This window comes from Nycticebus coucang, chromosome 5 (genome assembly GCF_027406575.1).
Source record: "Nycticebus coucang isolate mNycCou1 chromosome 5, mNycCou1.pri, whole genome shotgun sequence".
Classification (NCBI taxonomy): Eukaryota; Metazoa; Chordata; class Mammalia; order Primates; family Lorisidae; genus Nycticebus; species Nycticebus coucang.
Genome location: NC_069784.1, coordinates 42,050,603 through 42,076,649, shown reverse-complemented (window position 1 = coordinate 42,076,649; position 26,047 = coordinate 42,050,603). Strand labels below are relative to the sequence as shown.

At 42.8% G+C, this 26,047-nt stretch overlaps 1 protein-coding gene across 1 annotated transcript; it reads right to left on the bottom strand.

Annotated features, from left to right (window-relative positions):
• Positions 1-1,587: 1,587 nt before the first annotated feature.
• On the bottom strand, positions 1,588-16,333 carry DDX20 (DEAD-box helicase 20). The gene is made up of 11 exons (XM_053592021.1): positions 15,866-16,333; positions 15,377-15,471; positions 12,212-12,380; positions 11,369-11,483; positions 10,812-10,954; positions 10,523-10,661; positions 10,374-10,432; positions 6,644-6,726; positions 6,200-6,305; positions 5,993-6,094; positions 1,588-3,094 (listed from the first exon to the last, which is right to left on the bottom strand). The coding sequence occupies exons 1-11, from the start codon at positions 16,164-16,166 to the stop codon at positions 1,947-1,949; spliced, it is 2,460 nt and encodes an 819-aa protein (XP_053447996.1). The 5' UTR covers positions 16,167-16,333; the 3' UTR covers positions 1,588-1,946.
• Positions 16,334-26,047: the final 9,714 nt, after the last annotated feature.

Sequence of the window (26,047 nt, the reverse complement as noted above, 5' to 3'; positions counted from 1 at the left end):
TTGGTAATACCTATACAGTACTGATACACGTAAGTAAAGCCCACCAGTGTCCAAACCAGATGACAGGAATCCAAGTTAAACAGCTTAGGGTTGTTACATGGGTGGTGGGGAGTAAACGGCTGTGGGTGTTTGCTGACATCCCAGGGAAAAAGTGTTTATAACTGTCTAGACAAGCATGTACACAGGAAAAGAAGGGCTTTCCATTTAAAAAGTAAATACACATCTTTATACATAAAGGGTTCTCTCACCAGAAATCCAGTTCACAGAAAGCTTTGGGAATCAAAGCTTAATTGTAAAAGGACTTCCAGAGAAAAAAAACATGTTAACTTCCATTACCTTTATCCAAATCACAACTTATAGCTACACTATCTCAGAAAAATGACAGCTCCCCTTGTCCAAGCATTAGAAGTAAAAATATGGTGTAAGTCTTTTAGAAGACACAAGATTGCGAAACACTAAGAATTTGAACAGAATGAATTCGTTTCCACAAAATACTTAAACCTAAGAGCTAGAATTTTCCTTTAGCTCACCAGCAGAGGTCAGTTCTTAGCTTGAGTTCCAAAGATGAGCATCAGAGGGTCTATGAATCCCTTGAAATTACACTCACTTTTTGGTTTATAGAATAAGAAATTTTCTGGGGTCAATCTCTCGCTTTCATTCAGTTCATTAAAAGATCTGTGAGCCAACAAAAATTAAGAACGCCTCCTCTACCTGAGCAACATAAGACCGCCACTGCTAACCTGGGCTGTTTACAGTACAGATGTGGAAAGCTTTCACTCTCAAGAGCAAAAGACAGTTAAAAAATAAACATGTCAATGTGCTTAGTGAAATTCGTTTTTACTAGAAGCATGTATTTTTACTGGAAACAAATAGTATCCAGTACCTAATTTAGGATAATCTGAAGCAATGTTTAATTATTCCTTCCTGGAGTTCTCAAAGAACTAAAAAAGAATCACCATCCAATCCAGCAATCCCATCACTGGGAATCTACCCAAAGGAAAAAGAAATCAATGTATTAGAAAAGGTATCTGCAGCACTACTCACAATAGCAAAGACATGGAATCAACCTAAGTGTCCCATCAACAGATAACTGGATAAATAAAATGTGGGTACATACACATAATGGGATATAATTCAACCATAAAAAAGAAAATCGTGTGTTTTACAGCAACATGAATGGAACTGGAGGCCATTATTTTAAGTGAAACCACCCAGACACAGAAGGGCAAATACTGCCTGTGTCTTCACTTCTAAGTGGGAGTTAAGTATGTACATATACAAGCAGAACGTGGATAATAGAGACTCAGTGGTGAGGGAGATGGATGAGAGGTCGCTTAGCTGGTATAACATATGCTGCTTTAGTGATGTATGTGCTGAAGGTCCTCTGACTTCACCACAATGTTATCAATGTAGCGACACTGCACTTGTACCCCATGAATATATGCAACTAAAAAATAAATGGAAAACATGCCTAAACCTAAAAGGAGTTTCTGATCTACCACGCTACAAATTTCTGTAAGAATGCACCTATATGGAAGGAAATGCAGCCCATGCCTTTTGTAAAGAAGTGCACAGCAAACTAACAAATTACTTTTCAAATTTCAACTGTTTTTATTCCTTTTAAGTAAACAGTGGTATATGTCATCTTTTTAAATGTTATTTTGGGAACATCTTATAGAAAATGGCACCCTAGGATCTTCAGTTCTATGTCCCAAAAATTCTTTCAAGAGTCTGATGAAATTTCTTTAAAAACTCTTAAAAAACACAAAGATAATACAACCCAGCCTAAATAATAATCTGAAAAATAGTAGTATCCCAGTGGAAAGTCTCAAGTCTTTTCATATTCCTCAAAAATGCCACCATATGCCACTGTACTACAAGTCAAGGAGGATGGATATCCAAAGGTTACCACTTGATAGTTCCTGATACTCAGGCATATCCTATAATCACTGGTTACCACGCATCATTTCCTGTAGATAAATGGTATTCATGTGATAGGCCACCATCCAACTCGGATGTCTCTGAGCATTCCAATAATAAGACTGAGATGCAGCAGCATAATATTCTTGCCATGCCCTATAGTAAGCTCTCCAGTACTCCTCATAATTCTGATAGGTATCAGAAAAACTTGGATGTGTTTCCCTATAACAGTCATACCAACCATCTTCCAGGGGTTCTGTCTGCAATCGATAGGAAGACCGCCTGGGTAGGTTTCTCCGGCTCTGCTTAGCTCTCTGGTTAACCCCCTCTTTATGCCTTGCCTTTGTCTGAACTTCAGGGGATTCCTGATATTCCTCTAGACTGGGGGTGTCATTTCCATTCAGAGGTTGTTCCAAAGAGACATGACCATTCACAGGAGCAGACTCAGAATCTTTCAGCTGAGGATCTGAAGAGCCTTCCAAGTATGACTTATTTCCTTTGCTCTGGGATGAAGTCCTCGAGCTGTAAGAATCACTGTCACTCTCAGAGTCTCCAGATTGGCTACTACTTGCCAATATCTGGACTTTCTCTTCGGGAACTCTATTTTTCACAAAACCATTTTGAGGATTCACAGTCTGATCCCCAGGACCTGTATAGTGCCTAATGATTTCCACAGGTTTCTCTAATCCCTCTTTAATATAGTGTTCATAATCCTCTACCAATTCTGCAAATGTCAAAGTGTATGGCTGATGGTTTTTAAAGGAAGACAGACAAGGAATTTTGGGGAGTGACACCGGGGGTAAAGCATCTGTGACCTGGTGCTGACTGTTGGTAGAGTTCTCAACAGGGGCCTGAACAGAACTCTTCAACTGCTCTTCCGACTGTAGTTGTTTTGGAGACAGTGCTTTTTCTATGACTCCACACTCTGAGTGGCTTTTCACAGGAAGCTTTTGTTTGGTATTTTTTGATTTGACTGACTGTGCACATACAGAAGTATTTCTAGAAGCCAAGTGGTTACTGTGAGCTTTCTGAGTTTGAAAGGTTCTCTCCATTTTTTGAATTTGCTTTTTTAGGGGTTGGGTAGGTACATTTGCTAAACCATAGGTATGCACAGCCGCTTTAACCTCCACATCCCAATCCAAACATTCTTCCATCAGACCGGGAGGAATGGGATCTACACAAAAAAGAAGACAGTATTAAAATTTTCAAGCTATTCTAGACCAGCATTTTCTGAATAATTCATAAAGTTTTCCATGATCAAATAAGTTTAAGAATCAAAATATGCAAATAATATACTAAGAGTTACATTACTATTTTAAAAGACCTAAGCAATCCTTGAATAAAAAAGTATGTCTGAGAAATGTACGAGATCCATCTCATACTCACAAGCACTATCTCTCCTTATCCCTATGTAAACAACAGCTCATTCTAGAAGTAACTTACAAATCTGCACCAATTCTCCCGTCTTTTCTCTCCTTTCTCTTCCCAACCCCTCCCCGTTATCTTACTACTGCTGACAGCAAAACAAGATATCAGAAAATTCACTGTGGCTCCCCAAAGCTTATCAGCTAGGAAATATACCTGTAACTCTGTACATCCAACTAAATCTGTCATTATAATACTCCAACAGAGGAGATCACTGCCCTTGGGAAGATAACTGAAAAGCCCTGTAGTACCAATGACATTTCTAAATGTTTTTAATTAATTTTTCTTTTTTTTTTTTTGAGACAGAGCCTCAAGCTGTCGCCCTGGGTAGAGTGCCAAGGCATCACAGCTCACGGCAACCTCCAAGTCCTGGCTTAAGCGATTCTCTTGCCTCAGTTTCCCAAGTAGCTGGGACTACAGGTGCCCATCACAATGCCCAGCTACTTTTTGGTTGTAGGTATCATTGTTGTTTGGCAGGCCCGGACTAGATTCGAACCCACCAGCTCTGGTGTATGTGGCTGGCACCTTAGCCGCTTGAGCTACAGGTGCCAACCCGATATTTCTAATTTTTAAAAAAATTTCTGGCTTCAGAAATTTCCTACTCCATCCAATTGTGACAATTTGTATAGGCTCTATACACTCAGACTTTTTCAAAGGTGATCAATTTTTGTCTTAGGCAGACAAGACAGTCTGAGTCCCTTCTTTCCAAAGATCTTGCCTGTCTGTTGCTTCTGTATGTTCCATGTGTCTGAACCCACAAAATCTCTAAGGTCTGTATTCTTCAGTGGATGCTCTTGATCCTTTACTGAACTTGATGATTAAAATTGATTCCTATTCACATGGTATGTTCTGTTGGCCTAGGCCTATCACGCAGGCCAATTTCCCCATCTCTGCCCTACGCAACTCATCTAAACAGTCTGTTGCCACACAAGTTCGCAGCCCAATATATAGTAGATCAACAGCATGAATACCATCTTCTCTTCATTTTTGGGCTCTGTTAACATTACATAAAGATCCAAAGGGCAGCACCTGTGGCTTTAGTGAGTAGGGCGCTGGCCCCATAACTCGAGAGTGGTGGGTTCGAACTCGGCCCCAGCCAAACTGCAACAAAAAGAAAACAGCTGGGCGTTGTGGCGGGTGTCTGTAGTCCTAGCTACTTGGGAGGCTGAGGCAAGAGAATCACCTAAGCCCAAGAGCTGGAGGTTGCTGTGAGCTGTGATAGCACAGCACTCAACCGAGGGCAATAGAGTAAGACTCTGTCTCAAAAAATGAGTAAATAAATAAAAAAGATCCAAATATATAATTTTCCATTATCCAAAAACAAATTTTATTTTTATCACTAGATGTTACAATACTGAATCCTATAAGAAGTCTATTACCAATTTTCAATTTATTTTTTTCCATATCAGACCACCAATAGACTTACACGTAGAAAGAACTGACAGTTTTAGAACTGATACAATACCTTAAGACCATCTATTCTAAAACATTTTGCAAATTAAGACATTAAGCTTAGGGCAATTAAAGAGATCTGTAAAAGATCGTGAAATAAGTTATTATTACTAAGTCACAACTACTAGAATCCACAATAGTCCCAGACCCAAAGCTTTACCTAGCTTTGCAAAATAACTAAAGAAATTAAATATAATATCAACAAAATACTCAGTTACATTTATTCAATAACCACACATCCCACATTCTACCAGGTCACGTATATATTACACATGAATACATTTACGTGTATGCAGCTACATATGCATACATACACTACTTGCAGTGTATATTTTTGATGTAACATGCACATCAAACAAACCTATTTCCAACCCAAAAGCATTTTAGGTTTTTTTTTTTTTAAAGAGATCATAAATAGTTGTAAACACTGTTTCCAAGATAATGCTTAAAACCCAGCACGAAAAATGAATGACTAAAATCTAAAAAAAAAAAAATCAGATTTTTCAAGATAGTATTCAAATTAAAAATACTGTTTCTTCCTCATGGTTCCAAAGAGTATGCCAAGAATTACCTTCATTGCAACTAAAAAGAGGTAAGGTATCCCCACCACCTTACATCAAAAAATAAAATCGAATTACAAAGCCACTAACCAAAAACATAGAGCTAATATACAGTATTTTTCATGCACCAGTTGTTAGCCTACAGATCTCCCTGCTACTTATTAGCTGTGACACCTTTACTTTACTTCTTCATGCCTAAATGTCCTGTTTTACAAAAAGCAGATAATAATCATACATATCTTACAGAACTGTGGTAATAATTAAATGAGTTAATACACATATAGTAAGGTCAGGCGTGGTGGCTCACACATGTAATCCTGGCACTCTGGGAGGCTGAGGTGGGTGAATTGCCTGAGCAAATGCAAGACCCTGTCTCTACCAAAAGTAAAAAGAAACTGAGGCAAAAGGACTGCTTGGGCCCAAGAGTTTGAGGTTGCTGTGAGCTATGACACCGCAGAACTCTACCAAGGGTGACAAAATGAGACTTTGTCTCAAAAAAAAAAAAAAAAATATATATATACACACACAGTACTGATTACAGTACCCAACCCAAGTGTCTGTGTTAGTTATTATTTTTTATGCCCATCATAACTACAATTATTATTTTGACAGCAAAATGAAACAGACAAATGTACCTGGTAAAGGAAAAAGGTTGATATTACATTTCTGGGCAATTTTCATCAATACATTTTCTTCTTCTCCCCGGCAACAGTAGGTCACTGTCAGTCCCAAGGTACCTAAAGCAGAAGGAATATTAAGAAGTAAATCAATTTCCACATAAATGACATTCCACATATAACAGATTCCTCCCTTATTTAAAAAAAGCAAACTTTTCTTTTTACCAAAACGGCCAGCTCTGCCAATCCGATGCATATATGTCTCCCAGTCCAATGGTACATCCAGATTTACAACCAGATTCACCTTCTCAGCATCAATCCCACGGGAAGTCTTGAATTGAACAGGACAGCAATTATTTGTTTGCATTAACTACAGTATGGCAACCAATACACACTATGTCCTTCTAGTATAACCAAGAGCCAAATTAAGAAAAGGAGGATATTTAGGAGCAGAGGAAAAGGAAATTCATTCCTAATGACTGACTAATTTTAAGAATAAAGATCAAAATATTAAAGACATTTTAAGAAAGCATTTTCCCCACCACCGAAAAGATAATTGTCTTCTGGTATTCTTGTTAGATGCACCCACATAATAGATGAAATCTGTACATATGATAATAGAACATATGTCAAGATGGATTAGTCACTCAAACTGAACAGGAAATTTACCAGATCTGTGGAAATGAGGACTCTGCAATGAAACTGCTTCAGTTTAGCCATAGCATCAAGACGCTGATTCTGATTCATGTTGCCTAAAAAGACCCAAAAAGAAAGTCATAAAAAGTAAGCTCATACATATTTATCAAGTCCACAAAAAGCAAAAATCATAACATCCAGTCTTAACACTTTATTTATTTATTTATTTTTTGAGACAGAGTCTCACTATGTTGCCTTCAGTAGAGTGTCGTGGCATCACAGCCCACAGCAACCTCAAACTCTTAGGCTTAAGATTTTCTTGCCTCAGCCTCCCAAGTAGCTGGAACTACAGACACCCGCAATGCCTGGCTATTTTTTTGTTGGCAGTTGTTGTCATTGTTTAGCAGGCCCAGGTCAGGTTCAAACCCACCTACCTTGGTGTATGTGGCCTAACCAATGAGCTATGGGCGCCAAGCCACCCATCTTATCACTTAAAATATACCCTCCAGAGTTAATTCTATCCTGTGCAAATCTGGGTTAAGATCTAAAGTCAGGATCTTTTAAAATATGGTTTAGGCCACCAACTTGAAATTCAAAAATCAATTTTAAATGGTGACCAGGCTATACCTACGGATATGACATTCTGTCAGAAAATCACATATACAGTATAACTAACCATTCTTAAGAAAATAAAATTGTTTTAATCAACTATTTGTAAACTTGGTGTTGAAGAGTGATCTATAGTCAAAATATCAGTTCATCAGAAAACAGTCTCCACACTATAACATGACTAAACAAGCTTAAATTAACAGGTGAAAAATTAAGCTGAGACAAAAACAAAACTTAAAACTCTAAAAAGGATCTCACTGATCAAAAATTTACTTATTTTTTTTTTTTTTTCCTATGAAACCAATTTATATTTACTCGTACTTTCTTATGTAAGATAGACCACAACTATAGCCCGGGATGAAGAAGAGAAATGGAGAGGGAAGGGAGGGGAGAGGGGAGGTTTGATAGAGGGAGGGTATATGGTGGGACCACACCTATGGAGCATATTGCAAGGGTACAAGTCAAATCTATCAAGTATAGAATGTAAATGTCTTAACACAATAATCAAGTAAATGAGGCAAAAGTTATGTTGATTAGTTTGATGTAAGCACTCCAAATTGTATAAAAAATCAACACATTGTCCCCACATATGCATAAATGTATTCATGATCTATGTGTATATGACTTAATAAAAGGAAAAAAAAGCCAACTCCCCCACTGACATGGTGAAAATCTGGTGATAGGGCAACAATTAGACAGAAACTTAACTGATTTTCTTTACAAATTTGGCATTTTGGTTATTGGCAAATTTCAGTATTCATTTGCCAGTATTTTCTCTTCTGAAGTATCCTCAGAAGCAGGACCTTTTAAACAGTGTACACAGCCATCACGTTTATTCTGCACTGCAGTTCTGGGGTGTGTGTGAATATCGACGTGGAAGGTATAGACGTGTGGGGAGGGGACATGAGAAGGAACCAGTTGTGTGTGGCGACATTTGCTCCTCCATTTGGGTGGCATTTCCCAACACTGGCTGGTTGTGGTGATATGTGTACATGCCTCAGAATTCATAAGGTGTGTAGTGTAAAAGGTTGGGGTCCTGAGGTCTCCTTTGCCTGCACCCTCCTGGCCACCAGGTGAGGTTCTCTCTGAGTCCCTGCTTCCAGAGTCATTATGTGGCAGGGAGCAGGTGAGCATATCTGGGTCCTCGTACGGCAGGGAGCAGGTGAGCGTATCTGGGTGCTCATATGGCAGGGAGCAGGTGAGCGTATCTGGGTGCTCCTACAGCAGGGAGCAGGTGAGCGTATCTGGGTGCTCATATGGCAGGGAGCAGGTGAGCGTATCTGGGTGCTCCTACAGCAGGGAGCAGGTGAGCATATCTGGGTCCTCGTATGGCAGGGAGCAGGTGAGCAAATCTGAGTGCTCCTATGGCAGGGAGCAGGTGAGCATATCTGAGTGCTCGTATGGCAGGGAGCAGGTGCGCGTATCTGGGTGCTCGTATGGCAGGGAGCAGGTGAGCGTATCTGGGTCCTCGTACGGCAGGGAGCTGGTGAGCATATCTGAGTGCTCGTATGGCAGGGAGCAGGTGAGCGTATCTGGGTGCTCGTATGGCAGGGAGCAGGTGAGCATATCTGGGTCCTCATATGGCAGGGAGCAGGTGAGCATATCTGAGTGCTCGTATGGCAGGGAGCAGGTGAGCGTATCTGGGTGCTCGTATGGCAGGGAGCATGTGAGCGTATCTGGGTCCTCGTACGGCAGGGAGCAGGTGAGCGTATCTGAGTGCTCGTGTGGCAGGGAGCAGGTGAGCGTATCTGGGTGCTCATATGGCAGGGAGCAGGTGAGCGTATGTGGGTGCTCGTATGGCAGGGAGCAGGTGAGCGTATCTGAGTGCTCGTACGGCAGGGAACAGGTGAGCGTATCTGAGTGCTCGTATGGCAGGGAGCAGGTTTGCGTATCTGGCGCCTCTATCCTCCATGTTGCCCTCCTTCCAAGTGTGCAAGTGAATCTGTAGGATGAATTTCTTTCTTGTTTTTTTTTGCAGTCAAGAGTCTAACTATATCGCCCTTGGTTGAGCGCTGCGGCATCGTCGCAGCTCACAGCAAACTCCAACTCTTGGGCTTGAGCAATGCTCTTGCCTCAGCCTCCTAAGTAGCTGGGACCACAGGTACCCACCACAATGCCTGGCTATTTTTTTTTTTTTTGTGCAGTTGTCATTGTTGTTTAGCTGGCTGGGGCTAGGTTCAAACAGCCTCGGTGCATGTGGCTGGCGCTGTAACCACTGTACTCGGGGCGCTGAGCCTTGTAGGATGAATTTCTGAAGTGAAAGGCTGGGGCTGAGGGTCTGGGCATTGAGTTTTGCTCACTGTTTTGCTCAATATTTCTCCTGTGTGCCCTCCATGAAGGTGTGCCACTTTTTTCTCTGATCAGCCACATAGCTTTATCTGTCAAATGCTTTTCAGCAACATTCTAACTGATCAAAAATTTAAATCGTTCATTCCTAGTAAGCCAATCATAGTAATTTAACTTTGCAGCAAAAACTGAATCACTTTTGCCTTCCAAAAGACCATAAGACAGCCATTTTAAGAGTAATTCTGAGTATTTTAACAATGATTAGGTAAAGGAAAAAATATTTTACTCTTCAGACAACAAAGACAAACTTTATTTTTATGATTTTTGCGGACTGATAATATTTGTGGATATAACTCAAAGAGATCCTAATAAAATTTAAGTATCTTGGCTCAGTGCCTGTAGCTCAAGCAGCTAAGGCGCCACTTACACTGGAGTTGGAGGGTTCGAATCCAGCCCCGGCCTGCCAAACAATGACAACTACAACCAAAAAATAGCCTAGCTTTGTGGCGGGCGCCTGTAATCCCAGCTACTTAGGAGGCTGAGGCAAAAGAATTGCTTAAGCCTAAGAGTTTGAGGTTGCTGTGAGTTGTGATGCCACAGCACTCTACCCAGGGCAATAGCTTGAGGCTCTGTCTCAAAAAAAAAAAAAAATTTAAGTCTTTGCATACTAATTTTCTAATTTTTTACTACATGCCAAATTACTCCTTAAAAATACAAAGGTATTGATCAAACTGAAAAAATAAGCCTGAAATGTCTTTCACTCTGAAGATTCACTGTTAACCTCTCACTGTAAGATAGCTCTTCCTCCTGACTTTGGAGGCTTCAAGTCAGTACACTACACATCGAATAAAGGAAGAGATGAACTTACCTGAAATACATTCAGCAGGAAAGCCTTTAGAAGAAAGGATATCAGCCAAATGTTGTGCTCTATGAAAAATAATATAATTTTACAAATATTGCCCCATGCCTACCCTTTTATTTTGTAAGTTTCCCAGATGACCTTTTAAGTTACATTACCTGCTATGCAAATTAGAAAAGACTAAAGCTTGATTAAATGGAATTCTGCTGAACAGTTCCTGTAAATGCTGAGCCTTTTCCTCAAAAATTTTATGGGCTAAAGGATATGAATTGACAATTCTGTAATACTGCTTCAAACCTGTGAAGAAGTCAAGAGTTGTCAGTTAAAACAAACATATCTGCTACTTTCTAATAGCAACTACAAAACAGCAATAGACAACTAGGCAAGGGAAAGTTCTGGAATATCACAAAAAGAAAACCAGTATAAGTATTCAAAATCTATACACACCTATCAGACTTGGATCACTGGAATTCAGTCTTACGAAAGTGGGATCTCTCATGTACTTTGTCAAAGCATTAGCCAAAAATTCAGGGTAAGTAGCTGACACTGCCAACATCTGTTTACTGGCAGGCAAGGAAGAATAAATCCAACTGCAAAACAGAAGGGAAACACATACCATGAAAATTATTAAGACAATAATCACCACCTGGAAAAGCTAAAGACAGATATTATGGGGCATTATTTTGTTTTATTTTATTTTATTTTTGAGACAGTCTCACTACATCACTCTCGGTAGAATGCCGTGGTGTCACAGCTCACAGCACTTCAAACTCTTGGGCTTAAGTGATTCTCTTGCCTCAGCCTCCCAAGTAGCTGGGACTACAGGCACCCACCACAATGCCCAACTATTTTCTTGTTGCAGTTATCATTGTTGTTTAGCTGGCCCAGGTGGAGCTCAAACCTGCCAGCCTCGGTGCATGTGGCTGACACCATAACCACTGTGTTACAGGTGCCGAGCCGGGGGCATTATTTTAATAATCAAGTTAGTTATTCATTTTTCTTACTTAATTTGTTCCTGGAAGCTGCCTTCTTCTAAGAGCTTATCTGCTTCATCAAGAATAAAGAGACGTATACTGCCTGGGTTCAAGTAGTCAAGTTCTATCAGTTGTTTGATTCTGCCTAATTTCAGGAAAAAAAAACACATTGAAATATTTATAATATACCAGATTTGTGCAAACTTCAACCAATGTTGTTACTCTACCTACTCACAGGCCGTACTGCTCCATTTCCTAACTCAACTATTTTTGTGCATTTATACACTACATCACAAATTAAAAATCCTGAGTTCTGATTTTGTTTAAACCCATTATCCTTCCCTTAAGTTTCATCACAAAATAGTATGAAAAATAAACAGCATTCCTATCAAAAGACTTGAGTGCTAAGGCACTGAATGCTAGATTCTAACTCTTAGTGATTCACGATCCAAAGACTAATAGACAAGCCAAAGAATAATCCAACCCGTGGCTAGAAAGGCTTCCTGAAAGTCCTCATTTCTCCTCTTCTCAGAGACCTTATCTCATAAGGTTTTGAATATCTCAAACATCCTTATGACTGAAGGTATTCTCAAAACATCCTTATGACTGAAGATTTCATAAATTCCACTGGTAATCTAGCTATATGCCTGTATCTCATTGGTCTAATGCTCTTCATTTCTAATCAAAATAATTAACACAGTTACCAAAAACTCCTATTTATCCTCATTATTATATTAAAAGTATTAAGTTCCTTAAAAGTTCTAATTACCTAACAATTGCAATCAGTGTAACCTGGCTTATTGTATCCTCAATGAATCCCCAACAATAAAAAAAAAAAAAAGTTCTAATTACCAGCAGTCTTTGTTATCTTACCAGGAGATCCAACAGCAATATGACATTTTTTAAGTCTGGTTTTGTCTTGTGACAACGGGGTCCCTCCAATGAAGACATGACACTCTAAGCCTTCCATTTTGATTCCAATAGATGTAATAACAGAATGTATCTGTACAGCAATCTCTCTTGTAGGAGCCAAGATCAAAATCTAAAAAATTGTAAAATATACTTTTAATAAGTCAAAGGAATAAATACATACAGTTGGCACATTCGTTATATGATCCACTATATTTCACTTTAACAATCATTTAAAATGATGAGTTTTTATTGATAAGGGAAAATACAGCTGTCCCTCAGTATCAGCAGGGCATTGCTTCCAGGACCCCGACATATAACAAAATCAGCAGATACTCAAGTCCCTCAAATAAAATGACATCTATTTGCATATAACCTACGCATATCCTCCCATATACTTCAAATCATCTCTAGATTTCTTATAATACCTAATATAGGCCAGGCACAGTGGCTCACGCCTGTAATCCTAGCACTCTGGGAGGCCAAGGTGGGTGGACTGCTTGAGTTCACGAATTCAAGACCACCCTGAGCAAAAGTGAGACCCCATCTCTACTAAAAATAGAAAAAACTGAGGGAAGAGGATCGTTTGAGCCCTAGTAGGAGGTTGCTGTGAGCTATGACGCCATGGCACTCTACCTAGGATGACAGCTTGAGACTGTCTCAAAAAAAAAAAAAAAAAAATCAGCTTGGTGCCTGTGGCTCAATTGGCTAGGGCACCAGCCACATACACTTGAGCTGGCGAGCTCTAATCCAGCCCGGGCCCATCAAACAATAACAGCTGAAACCAAAAAGTAGCCGGGCGTTGTAGCGGGCGCCTGTAGTCCCAGCTACTTGGGAAACGGAGGCAGGAGAATCGCTTGAGCCCAGGAGTTAAGAGGTTACTGTGAGCTGTGATATCACAACACTCTACCCAGGGTGACAGCTTGAGGCTCTGTCTCAAAAAAAAAAAAAAAAAAAAAAAAAACTAATATAATGTAAATACTATATAAACACTTGTATTACATTTTTGTTTTTTATTATTGTATTTTTTAATTGGGTTTTTCTCCCTAATATTTCCTATGCACAGTTGAATCGTTGGATGCAGAACCCAGATACAGCTGGCTGACTCCTTTGCATTCCATTCATTCATTCATTCAACAAATACTAAGAACCTACTCTGTCCTAGGCAACACATTAGTTCCCAGGGAAACAACTGTTAAGAGTAGTCTTTGTTGGCTCAGCACCTGTAGCTCAGCAGCTAGGGCACCAGCCACATACACCGGAGCTGGCGGGTTAGAATCCAGTCTGGGGCTGCCAAACAATGACAACCACAACCAAAAAATAGCCGGGCGCTATTCTTGTGGCGGGTGCCTATAGTCCCAGTTATTTGGGAGGCTGAGGCAAGAGAATCGCTTAAGCCCAAGAATTTGAGGTTGCTGTGAGGTGTGATGCCACAACACAGGCGACAAAGTGAGACTCTGTCTCAAAAAAAAAAAAGAGTAGTCTTTGCCCTCATTACTTTCATTATTGGACAATAAGAATCTATACAATAAACAAAACAAATGGCAGGTATTGAGAAGTATGATTTAAAACAACAAACAGGGGAAAAAGAAACAAGTTATTTCAAATGAGATGATCAAGAAAGCTCCTCTAAGGAGGTAACATGTGAGCAGAGACCCAGATGTACAGCATGGAGTAGATTTTTGACAGCTAGGGAAGCCTTTTCAGGAAGAGGAAATAGCAGATGCAAAGGCCTTAAGATTATAATGTTCTTAGACTATTTGAGGAACAGCAAGAAGGCCATGTGGCTGAACAGAATTAGGGGGAAAGCTCTCCAGGACAGCTAGACCACAAAAAGCCTGGAGAGCTGTGGTGAAACTTTATAATACAACTACTGAAGAAGGTAAAGATGTATGTTCTCAACTATAAGAAGAAAAAGATTGCTTAAAAAAAAAAAAAAAAAGACTAGGAGTATTTTCTCTCTAGGTGGGTGAGATTATAGATCATTTTCTGATACTTTCTTTTATTTTTCTGAATTTTCCTAATTTTCAAAAATGAGTATTACTTTGATACACACACAAAAAATAATGTCATTATGATGATACAAAGATCTTAAATAAAAAATATAAATTTTATTTATAAAATCTTCCACAGTTTTAGCATTTGATCTGCTGCCAAATTGTCAGAAGCCAAAATCTAATACATCTTAATCTACAATTAGTCTAGCCCAGGTCCTTCAGAATTAGAAGGATGTCCTATGTACAGCATCACCCAGAATTTGGTAGATATAAGATTCAACTCAAAAAGTTTCCCAGACTGGTGGGCACAATGTGAGGGTATATGGCACACCTCCTGGGGTGGGGGGCAGGGGAATACAAGTACAACAGGGACCATACCTAACAAATGCAAACACTGTAACCTAATTCTTTATACCCTCAAATTAACCAGAAATTAAAAAAAAAAAAGCTTCCCAGATCATGAATTATTAGTATCCCATTGTTAAAAAGATGGGATACTAATATTCAACATATTGTTGAAGATTCATCACCAGTTATACATGTGACTAAGAACTTGAAATAAAGCCTGCCATAACTACTAAATTATGAATTAGAACTGTATCTAATACAGCTTCGACTCCCCAATGTCTGGCATACTGTTTATATGCAATATGGACTCAATAATCAATAAATGTTTGTTGAAGAAATGATCTGCAAACCCAAATCTACTATTAATTTGGATACGCCAATCTCAGAAGTATTCCAAGACAACTTCAAAGACAGGAGATCAATATGATACATTTCAAGAACCTCCTGCAGTTACCAACAACTGCCAGAGAACATTACCATGAATCAAATGCTACAATCTAGTCAGTAAGTAAAATAAAGAATTCATCTGTGTTCTCAAGTAATGACAAAACTGACACATATGAAAGTCTTATTCTATGTAAAATAATAGAAAACTCCAAACACTAATAATGTATCATTGGTCACTATCCACATCACCACTCCTCAAGGACCTCAATATTTACTTTGTTTTTATATTTTTCATATAGTTTAACTCAATCACTCATCAAATTCACTTCCACCTCTGAGAAGCTACGGGTAAAATCCATGTAACACACTTCCCTTTAGGTGCTCCGAGCTGACTCACTTGGGTACTTAAGTTTTCCAGAACAAGCGAATCCAAAGCAATGGTGGAGAATACACAGGTTTTCCCAGTGCCAGATTTAGCCTGAACAATTAAATCTGCAGAAGAAAAAAAAAAATTATTACCAGCCAGTAGAGGCTTAAGTACAATGAAGCAGGGAACTAGAAGGGTCTCCAGAGGCACCTTCAGCTTTCGCTGGTTGTCAAAAACGCACGAGAACACATCCACTAACATGTCTGGTCCCAGAACTGCTACAGTTTCTCGTCTCAAACTTAGCAACACTTGTCACAGCTGGAAAGGACCCAACTATTTTCAAGTTTAACAAAGTGCCTTACTTTTACAAATTAACAGAGGTTCGAAGAATGCAGGCCCTTGCCCAGGGAGTGGAGCCCCGCACTCTTCCCCAGCTACCCCGCGGGCCAGGCCGCAGCCGCCCCTCGGCCCCCCGCTTCCCTCGGGCCCTCCCGACCTCTCCCGGGGCCCCGCCCTCACCGAGCCCACAGCGCCCCAGCGGGATGGCCTTCAGCTGCACAGGCGAGGGTCTCTCGAAGCCGGCCGCCCGCAGCCCCTCCAGCACCGGCCGTGAAAGAAGCAACGACTCGAAGTCCGCTGGCTCGGCCAGTAGTACGTCCCCCGTGCGGGTCCGCGGGCCGCCGACGTCGTGAGCCATCCGCAGGCTCCGCACGGGCCCAGGGGGTGGCTCTGGGGCCGAGACCTGCGCGGCAACATGCTCCGCCTGCATACCGCTCTCCGGTGCCGCTAAGGCCACCGGGCCTTCAAACGGCGCCGCCATGGTAGCTGCGCCTTCAGATCTCGCGGTATTTGAGGAGGGCGGGCAGCCTGGGAGCGAGAAAAGGAAAAACTTTATTGGCAGTTATCCTGCAAAGACACGGACATGCCTGGCCTAGAAGCGGAAGGGAGGGGCGGAAGTCGGAGGCGGAGAGATACTTCTAACACACACACACACACACACGCACAGGCGCGCGCGCGCGCGCGCGCACACACACACACAACATGGGCTGAGGCAGGCCGGAAGTGGGAGGAGAGGAACGGGGAGGCTACCGGTGTGCCGTTGTGTAAGGCCTGAAGAGGGCGCCGCGGGCCCACGGTGGGGCGCCGCCCCGCCTCCTGGCCTCTTCACAGAGGGTCGCCCAGCCTTGCCCGCTGCGCGCACATATCTCTCTTTGTGACGCGTGGGGTGCGTCACACCCCCGCCTCAGCGCCACGCGCCGAGTTCGCAGCTCCGTCTTGCTGCGCGGTCACCTCTTCCTGGACGCGTACCTGTTGGCACCTCGACTCGCGGCCTCCTCTGCTCGCAGAGAACGCCCCAGGGTTTGTAGATCTAAGGAGGTACCACGTTTGCTGATAACGTCTGTCCGCAGTTTGGCTTTATTCATCTGCGTGTCCTCAGCCCCTAGCCCAGTACCCCAGGGCACTTGGTGATCTCGGATAAAACTAAATTGAATTGGACTTGGAACTGGTCTGACGACGCCTAAGTTCACATCTCTGCTTTTGATCTCTGTGCTCTCCATCTACCTCCCCAACATCTACACTGAGATCCCTAATGGACGGCTCAAATTTAACACGCCTTCTGTGTGTGGTGCACAAACACACACACACCCCATCATTTCCTGAGTGGTCAACTGGGAGTCTTTACCACTTTTCCTTACAGTAGATCAGGAGATCTCTGCTCAAATATCACCTTTTCAAAGAGTTTTTCTTTCCTTCCTTCTACCCACTTCCTTTTGTGAGACAGAGCTTCACTCTGACCCCCTTGGGTAGAGTGTCTTGGCGGTGTCATAGCTCACAACTTCAAACTCTTGGTCTCAAGGGATTCTTTTATCCCAGCCTCCTCAGTAGCTAGGATTTCAGGTGCTCACCCTGGTGCCCGACTAGTTTTTTCCATTTTTAGTAGAGATGTGGTCCTGCTCTTGCTCAGGCTGATCTCGAACCTCTAAACTCAAGCAATCCACGGTCTTGGCCTCCCAGAGTGCTAGGATCATAGGAGTGCTAGGATTATAGGCATGAGCCACCACTCCCAGCCTCAAACAGTTGTTTTTTTGTTTTTTGTTGTTGTTTTTTTTGAGACAGAGTTTCACTTTGTGCCCTCAGTAGAGTGCTATGGTGTCACAGCTCACAGCAACCTCCAGCCTTGGGCTTAAGCTATTCTCTTGCCTCAGCCTCCCAAGTAGCTGGGACTACAGGCACCCGCCACAACGCCCGGCTGTTGCAGTTTGGCCAGGGCCGGGTTGGAACCTGCCACCCTCGGTATATGGAGTCGGTGCCCTACTCACTGAGCCACAGGCACCGCCCCTCAAACAGTTTTTTCTTATACTCGTGAGACAGCTCTCACATCCTATCTGCTCCCTGGTTTTTCCCATCATTTGCTATTCCTTTGTTCTACCTGATTTTGCTTTATTATAACTACCTGAAATTATGTTTGTCTGTCGTCTTTCTCCCCACTCTGTGAGGGCAGGGTCCTGTTCTGCCTTGTTCTCTGTTCTATTATTAATAGATAAAATACAGTCTGACACATAGGAAATGCTCAATATGTATCAAATGATTGAGCTCCTATAAGGAAGTCCTGCTTATAATGCAGAATATAAATATTTTTTCTGGAACCCAATCTTGTTCCTAAATTCAAATATAAAGATATTCTGTATCCAGTCCCAACTTTGCCCTCAAATTATAATCCTGGTTATTGATTGTCCCCTACCCCATTTACGCCCAAACATACACACCATGATTGATAGTCTGGATTCCATATAATGTATGGAATGGCTTTGACACAGTAATCCCCCTGGAAGGTGGTCCTAAAGATAATTTTGCTTAGAAATTTACAAAATGCAGCGGCACCTGTGGCTCAGTTGGCAGGGTGCTGGCCACATACACCTAGGGTGGCGGGTTCGAACCCAGCCCAGGCCTGCTAAGAAACAGTGACAACTGCAACCAAAAAAAAGTAGCCCAGTGTTGTGGTGGGCACCTGTTGTCCCAGCTACTTGGGAGGCTGAAGCAAGAGAATTGCTTAAGTCTAAGAGTTGGAGATTGCTGTGAGCTGTGATACCACAGCACTCTACCCAGGGCGACAGCTTGAGACTCTTGTCAAAAAAAAAAAAAAAATGGAAAAATTTACAAAATGCCAACTGTCCTTAAGAAGGAAGGGCGACTGAGGAGGGAATGAGATGGAACTAAAGGTTCCAAGTGGCCCCTCATGGTTCATGCCTGTTATCCTAGCACCCTGGGAGGCGGAGGAGGGTGGATTGCTTGAGCTTAGGAGTTCTAGACCAGCCTGAGCAAGAGCAAGACCCTGTCTCTACTAAAAATAGAAAAACTAGTGGGGTGTAGTGGTGCGCTCCTGTAGTCCCAGCTAAGGACTTTAGAAGGCTAAGGCAAGAGGATTGCTTGAGCCCAAGGGTTTGAGTTTGCTGTTAGCTATGACACCACAGCACTCTACCCAGGGCAACAGAATGAGACTCTGTCATAAGTAAATAAATGAATAAATAAATAAAAATAAGGTCCCTCTTGGTAACCCCACCCTTATTTGCCCACCTAATCCTCAGATCAACTTGGAAATTCTTGGCTCCAACTTCTGTCCTTCCCCCTTTTATAACAATTTACTGAGTGCAGGTAATTTTGCCTCCAATTATTTCATCCATTTCTCTTCATCAGCCTCCATAGCATTTGCCCTATTTTAGGTCCCTTTGTCATCTTAACTATTGCAAAAACCTCCTGAACAGTTTCCCTGCCCAGAATTTCTTCTCTGTCCCAGCCCAGTACCCTGTTGGTGCTACAGTGATTTTTCTTAAGTGAACGTCTTATTAGTTTGGGGCTAAGTTCAGATCCTGTTCCTTTTTACATCCTCTTTATTTCCTGTCCTAAGGTCCCACTTCATGCTGTAAAAAATTCCATTCTAGCTCTTATCATGTAGTATTTGCTTATTTATGTGTCTGTATCTCACACTAAATAAACTATGAGCGTCTAAAGGACAGGAATTTTGTCATCCTAGGCTCCCCAGCCCAGCACCAGGCAATTGGTGGACCTAATAAACATTGAATGGCTGACATCTTGCTGAAAAATCTCTCCTGGGTCGTCTTGCGCATAGCAGTGGTTCTTATAGGACTTATCCCCTACACTGCTGAAGTACCCTGCATTCATCCCAAGAAAACAAAAAAGATTACTTTTCCAGAAAAGAGCATTTGTAGTTTTGTAGGCATTCTGTTATTGCATTTGTTGTTTATAATATATTATAGGCAAAAATATTACAGTAATATTGTTGGGATTAAATTGTATTGCTATGGCTTGGCACCCATAGCTCAGGGCGCCAGCCACATACACCAGGGCTGGCAGGTTCTAACCCAGCCCAGGCCTGCTAAACAACAATGACAACTACAACAAAAAACAATATCTGGGAGACTTGTGACAAGCGCCTGTCGTCCCAGCTACTTGGGAGGCTGAGGCAAGAGAATCACTTAAGCCCAAGAGTTTGAGGTTGCTGTGAGCTGTGATGCCACAGCACTCTACTGAGAGCGACATAGTGAGAGTCTGTCCCCCAAAAAAATAAAAATAAAAATTGTATTGCTGTGGCTAAAAACACAAATAAATAAATTTTTTTCCTAATTAGTTAAAAATTATAATAATATTATTGACCATAATTTTTAGTGCTATAAAGATAAAACACAAAGGCAAGAGATGATTTAGTAAATAGGTAAGAAGTGAAAGTAACACATACAGAAATCGTCTGGATCATGTCTGCCTGCGGGCCTTCACCAGGATAAATCACAAGGAGACCCTGCCTCTTTGGCAGTGCAGCCCACCTACCTCCTCCAACCAGACCAAAACACCAACTCCTTAATACTCCATGGCTTGTAACACCTCAGTGCCTTTGTTTATACTGTTCCATCTACCAGGAAACCCTTTCCAGGGAGCTGGAGTTGGGGAGAGAGTCCTGTGAACTGAAGAATTGAGAGTGAAACTTAACTGACAGTGGATGATGAAATCAAATGATCCTGTCCAGTCATTTTGCAGTGGAGGCTTCTGAGCTCAGAGGGAAGGAAAACAATGTAAATGAAGGCATGGTATAAGGTGGCCCACCTTCCGTGTAAGTGTCAGTGGGATATGGAAAGAAGAGAACTCATTATTTGGCCCCCAAAGCAAGAAAAAGTAGATAATGTTGTTATTGGCATTCAGTACTCAAATATCTCTATCCATTCCTTAAACAAAAATCTTCTTAACACCTACCGTAAATCAGCCAAATGCTAGAGATGCAAAAATGGAACAGAGAATAAACAGAGCCTCTGTACTCATGGAGAAAGATGCACACAAACAGGTGGACTCATTCACTGTAAAGTGCCAGGTGCTTCTGAAGTCAAGGAGGGACAGCTAGCCCACATGTGGGCTGCCCGGAAAGGTATAGCAGTCAGGATTAGATTTGATTGCAAATAAGATCTAAAAATAGAAGTTTACTTTCCCAAGACAAAAGTTTATTTTGCTCTATGGAGAATTCTGGAAGTAGGACTGATATAACAGTCTGGTTCATAAAATTCCCAGGTATCCAGGCTTCTGTATTGGTCTCCAAATGGTTGCTTTAGCTTCAGCCATCATGTCTGCATCCCAGCCAGCGGAAAGGAGAAATATTCAAAATAGAAAGGAGAGAACTGGCACAGTGGCTCACACCTATAATCCTAACACTTTGGGAAGCTGAGACAGAAAGATCCCCTGAGCCCAGGAATTTAAGACCAGCTTGGGCAACATAGTATGGCCCCATTATCTATCTATCTATCTATCTATCTATCTATCTATCTCACACACACACACCTAATTGCTCCTGGGACTTCAGGTGTTGGTACACTGGTTTCCAAACACCAGTGCTATATACACACATTTATATATATTTAATTAGCCAGGCAAGGTGGCATGTGTCTGTAGTCCTAGCTACGTGGGAGTCTGAGACAGGGATCACTTGAGCCCAGCAGTTCAAGCCTACAGTGAGCTAGGATCATGCCACTGCATTCCAGCTTGGGTGGCAGAGAGAGACCTTGTCCCCCCAAAAAGAAAAAAAAATAGAATGGGAAATGTTATCATGCCAACAGTCCTTTTAAGAAATGTTCTCTAAAGCTGATATACTCCTGTCTGGCATTTCATTGGCTAGAACTTAGCCATAAAATCATACCTACCTGCAAGGAAATCTGGAAAGTGTAGTTATCTTTCTGGACCATCATATGCCTAGCTAAACGCTGCTGAGAGAGATCTATTACTATGGAAGAAGGGGGAAAGAGCATTGGAGGTAACTAACAATCTCTGCCACATCTTCCCAAATTAGTGAAAGCTAAGCTAAGATCTGAAGAATGAATAGAAGTCAGCCTAAGACAGAGGAGGTGAAAATGGGGGGGTGGGAGATGAGGAAAACCACAGCACATTTCAAGAGCGTTTAGAACACAAATGAGAGAGTGAGCTTTGATGAGGCAGGAGATGAGCTATAGGCCAGGCTAGTGTCTGTGGACCTTATCCTAAAAGCCTTCTACATACCTGAAGCTTAAGAAGTTGCTGCTCTCAAATAACTCCTCAGAGGAAGAATAAGTAATGTGCTCAAAGTCTCAGAGCTCACAAATGGGATTGGAACTCAGATCTGTTTGACAGCAAAGCCCAGTCTCTGTCTAAGCCTGTCCTAAAAGAGTTGACAGCCCATCTGGGGAAATGATCAAGCATGAAATATGCAAGTAGCACAAGCTGGTGTAAAATCATATGCAGTACTGACATTTTTCAGAGCCTTAGTTGTTCAAAGTGTGGCGTCATGTGGGAGAGAGCGAGAACTTCTGAGAAATCAAAGAAAACAGCTTTTGGTATTCAGAGAGCAATAGCTTTCTTCTCTATCCCCTTCTCATCCCCACCCCAAACCAAAGTGGCTTAAAGTATGTATGGAATTGTGAGAAAAACTGCAAGTCCAAGACCATTCTTTACCTAATTGCTGGAGTCCAGCACTTCTGCCAAGATAGTGGCACCAGGAGACAAAACTCAACTCCTGTAAAGCAGTGGGGGCTGATATTTTGAGCTTATCCTGACGGATGAATAAGGAGTTCATCCGGCAGTGGGGGTGGATGGAGAGCAGGCAGACACGTCTCAGAAAGATATTCTGGGCAAAGGGAACAGTTTGTGTAGAGGCGTGGAAGTATGAAAGCCCATAGGAGTTCAGAGAAGCTAAGTGCTTTAGTGTGAGTGGAGTCAAGTATGGCGGCAATCACCACGGGATGAGGATGCAGAGGTTCAGTGACCTCACGTGATGGAGCACCTTGCTGCCACCATAAGGAATGTAAGATGAGCATGTTATGTTCTTCCAAATGGTGTAGTGTTATTTGGTGATAAAGAGAAATACAGCTGGCAGTGTGGAGTGGGCCTTGATTTAAAAAAACAGAGAAGTTTGGATCTTAATTTGCTGACCTTGGAGCGTCACCTAAATTTGCGTTTTAATTTGAGACAGGTAATGGCAAGGCCCACTTTTCACACTGTTTCTTACACCTAATTGCTCCTGGGACTTTAGGTGTTGGTATACTGCTTTCCAAGCACCAGGGCTACCCCTGTGTACACACCATTTATCCAGCAACCCACGATTGAACCTGTGTTTCCGAGTCCCTTTCCCTAGACTGGGGTACTTTCATTGCTGTGTTTCTCAGTGCATCTGTTCAGTGGACTGGTGCCATCCCCAAACTTAAATTGTATCAAGTTTATCAAGAAACAACATCTGCCCTTCTGGATAGAATTTATCATTTCCCAACCCTACTCAATCTTATTAGGCTACCTCCCTACATGGAGAATAGCCATTTTTACATGTGCCCCCTGGCTTATGGGGTTATCTTAGGTATTTTTTTCAGACAGGAATTAGGAGAGAGGGAGAAGTAGCAAAGGCCTGAGCCCCTATGCTCTGCACAGCCACCTTCTGCCACGGGAGTTTGCCAGGCTGGCTTTTGGAAAAGAAGCCTAGTGATCCTCCCTCATGCTCCAGACCAGACTCCCCTCTGCCCACAGCCCACGTTGATTAATTGCCCCATTTAACACCACTGCCTCAGTCTTTAGGGAGGAAGGCAGCAGTTCGCTCTTCTCCTTGTGAGAAAGGGGCCCAATTCATTCTTGTCCAGGCAGCATAATAAATAACCTGCCCCTTTTGGCAGGGAGTTTATTAGAGACTGATGGGACACTTAACAATAACTGGGGGCCTGTGATTTATTAGGTAGGGAGGTTCATGGCTTTTCTGAAGATGGGGAACATGGAATTTAATTGATAAAGCAGCTGTCAGCAGCAATGAGATGCACTCAATAGAATATGCATTTGAGGGATTCTCGGGAGGGATTCTCAGGAGCTGTCAGGAAGGGTTTCTGCTAATCATATGCAGCTCTTGTGGATGGTGGTGTCTGCTGGATATCTGGGTGAGAGACAAATGGCAGGGAGGGGACTGAAAGGGACCCTGGGACGGGTGCACCTGTCATTGGCCTGGCCCTTGGAAGAATATGACACAAATAAGCAAAAGGAAGAAGGATCCCCATCACCCTAAGCTCATCAGTGAGCTCCTCAAAGAGAACAAGAAGTGCTGAGCACCCACTTCCTAAAAAGGGAGAGAAATGGAAGTTAAATAGCAAGAAAGGAGATTTGGTCTGAAATTCTAAACTCCCTAAGCCCTCGGGTTTCTGCACCAGAGACCCCCTAGCCTTTCCCTCCAGCTACTGATATTGACACGTACACCCCACAGTTACCTCACACCTACATAGCAGCCCTCGAACCCCTGACTCAGGTGGCAGCTCCTCCTGTCACTGCTGCTTCTATACCAAGAACAGAGCCACGAGATCTCGGAGGAGGCTTCACCTTGCTGTTGTCATTCTCCAGAGTCTCCGGAGTCCAGGCTGAGAACCTGGAAATAAATGCTAGGGACCCAGGGATGGAGCATACAGCTGCCGAACTCCCTTTACCACCCTCCACCCCAGTTTCCTGAGAACAAGGGAGTTTGGTTTTATCTCTGAGGGCCATCGATGATAGCACAGCTCTGTCCTCAGGCAGCCTCGAGCTTTTGCAAGCCAGCTCTGCTCACATTTTCTATTCCCCCACCCCTTGGGCTTTGCTTAGCTTTAAACAAGGCCATGTAAGGCTCAGAGAGGGGCTTTCTCAGGCCAGAGCCTGATTTCCCTCCTTTGATCCTCCCGCATCTATTCTTAGGCCCCAGGAGATTGGTCTGCCTTCTTGTTCCCTCCAGGGAAAGAAAGGGAGGGGAGGCAATAGCTGGGGAAGAAGAAGTAATTGTCACTGTCTAATCTGAGCCTCAGTGGTGACACTCAGGGACCTCTGAGCAGGATGGATACAGCAACTGGTTTGATTAAATCAAACCTCTCCCGAAACCTTGTTAAATTAAACTGACAGGCCCCGAGCAGATGAGGGAGGGCAGCATGATCATTGCCTCAGGTAGGGGGAAGGGAGGGGGTGTCGGTAAGAAAATCAGACGGAAGCAGAGCATCAGCCTGCCCTTTTTCTTATTTGCTGACTGTAGATAGGAGATGAGATTTATGGATGCGAGATGCACAAGTACCTGTCTGAGCACAGGCTGTGGAAACTGATGCAGAGGCAGACTGTTGCCTCCCCGTAGGCTGGGCAAATTCCCTCTGCAGACAGGCCTCCCATTTAGAACAAGGCTCTCAACATTTCAAAGGGTCTTTGCATACTTCACCTTCACAACAGGCAGGTAGCAGTGGGATCGTCTGTCCCACTTTATAGTCAGAAAAAACAAGGCAATTAGACAATACAAGGCCAATCTAGAGTCGGTCCAGGAACCCAGGTTTCCTGTCTTCCAGTCCTGGCATACACTGCTGCCTGTGTTGTGCCATATGGCAGAATTTCCTAGGATTTAGTCCCAAGAGCACCATCTTGTCTTCCACCCACTAGAAATGTAAACCACACAGCTTGCTTCACGGGCCATCAGGAAAATGCCAATTCCCAACTGGCCTAGTGCAATTGCCTGCAAAGCACAGGGCTAGCTTCCAAAGGTCCCAAGGCTGTTCTAATGCCCCTCATATTCCTCTCCCCCATGCCCAAGCCCTTCCATATCTTCCACTCTGCCTAATTCCAGTTCAGGGGAGGGGTAGAGATGGGAGAGAGATTGTTAGCAATACCAGCAAACAGCAATAGTTGAAGGATAACACTGATACCCTGCTGGTTTCCTCACCTGTCACCCAGTTCCTCACCTGCCAAAGCTAATTTTCCACTCACCAGTGGGTGCAAGCTCATTTCAGAGTGTCTGAGCGACACACACACACACTCACACATGTACATGGATACAGAGCATCTTCAGAATAAGGTAATGCCTCACCCAAGATGCCCCTCTTCTCATTTCAAATGCACTCCAATGATGCGTTTATTGACACATCCACACTTTCCAATCTCTTCTTCAGTAGGAAGGACTCTGAGATGGGGGTGCTGGTAGAGGTGTTAACACTGATTATCAGAGCACAGCTGGGATCCTGTTGGGCCCTGCCTCCTCCCAAAGCTTACTCATCATACCCCAGGCTGCATATCAGCTAACGATCAGATTCTGGACAGAAGGAGCCAAGGACAGGGGAAGGAGAAGGGAGGAGGAGAACTGTATGAGGAAGCTGGGTGAGAGAGCTGGCGCAAGGTGGTAAAATTTGCTTGGAGACAAAC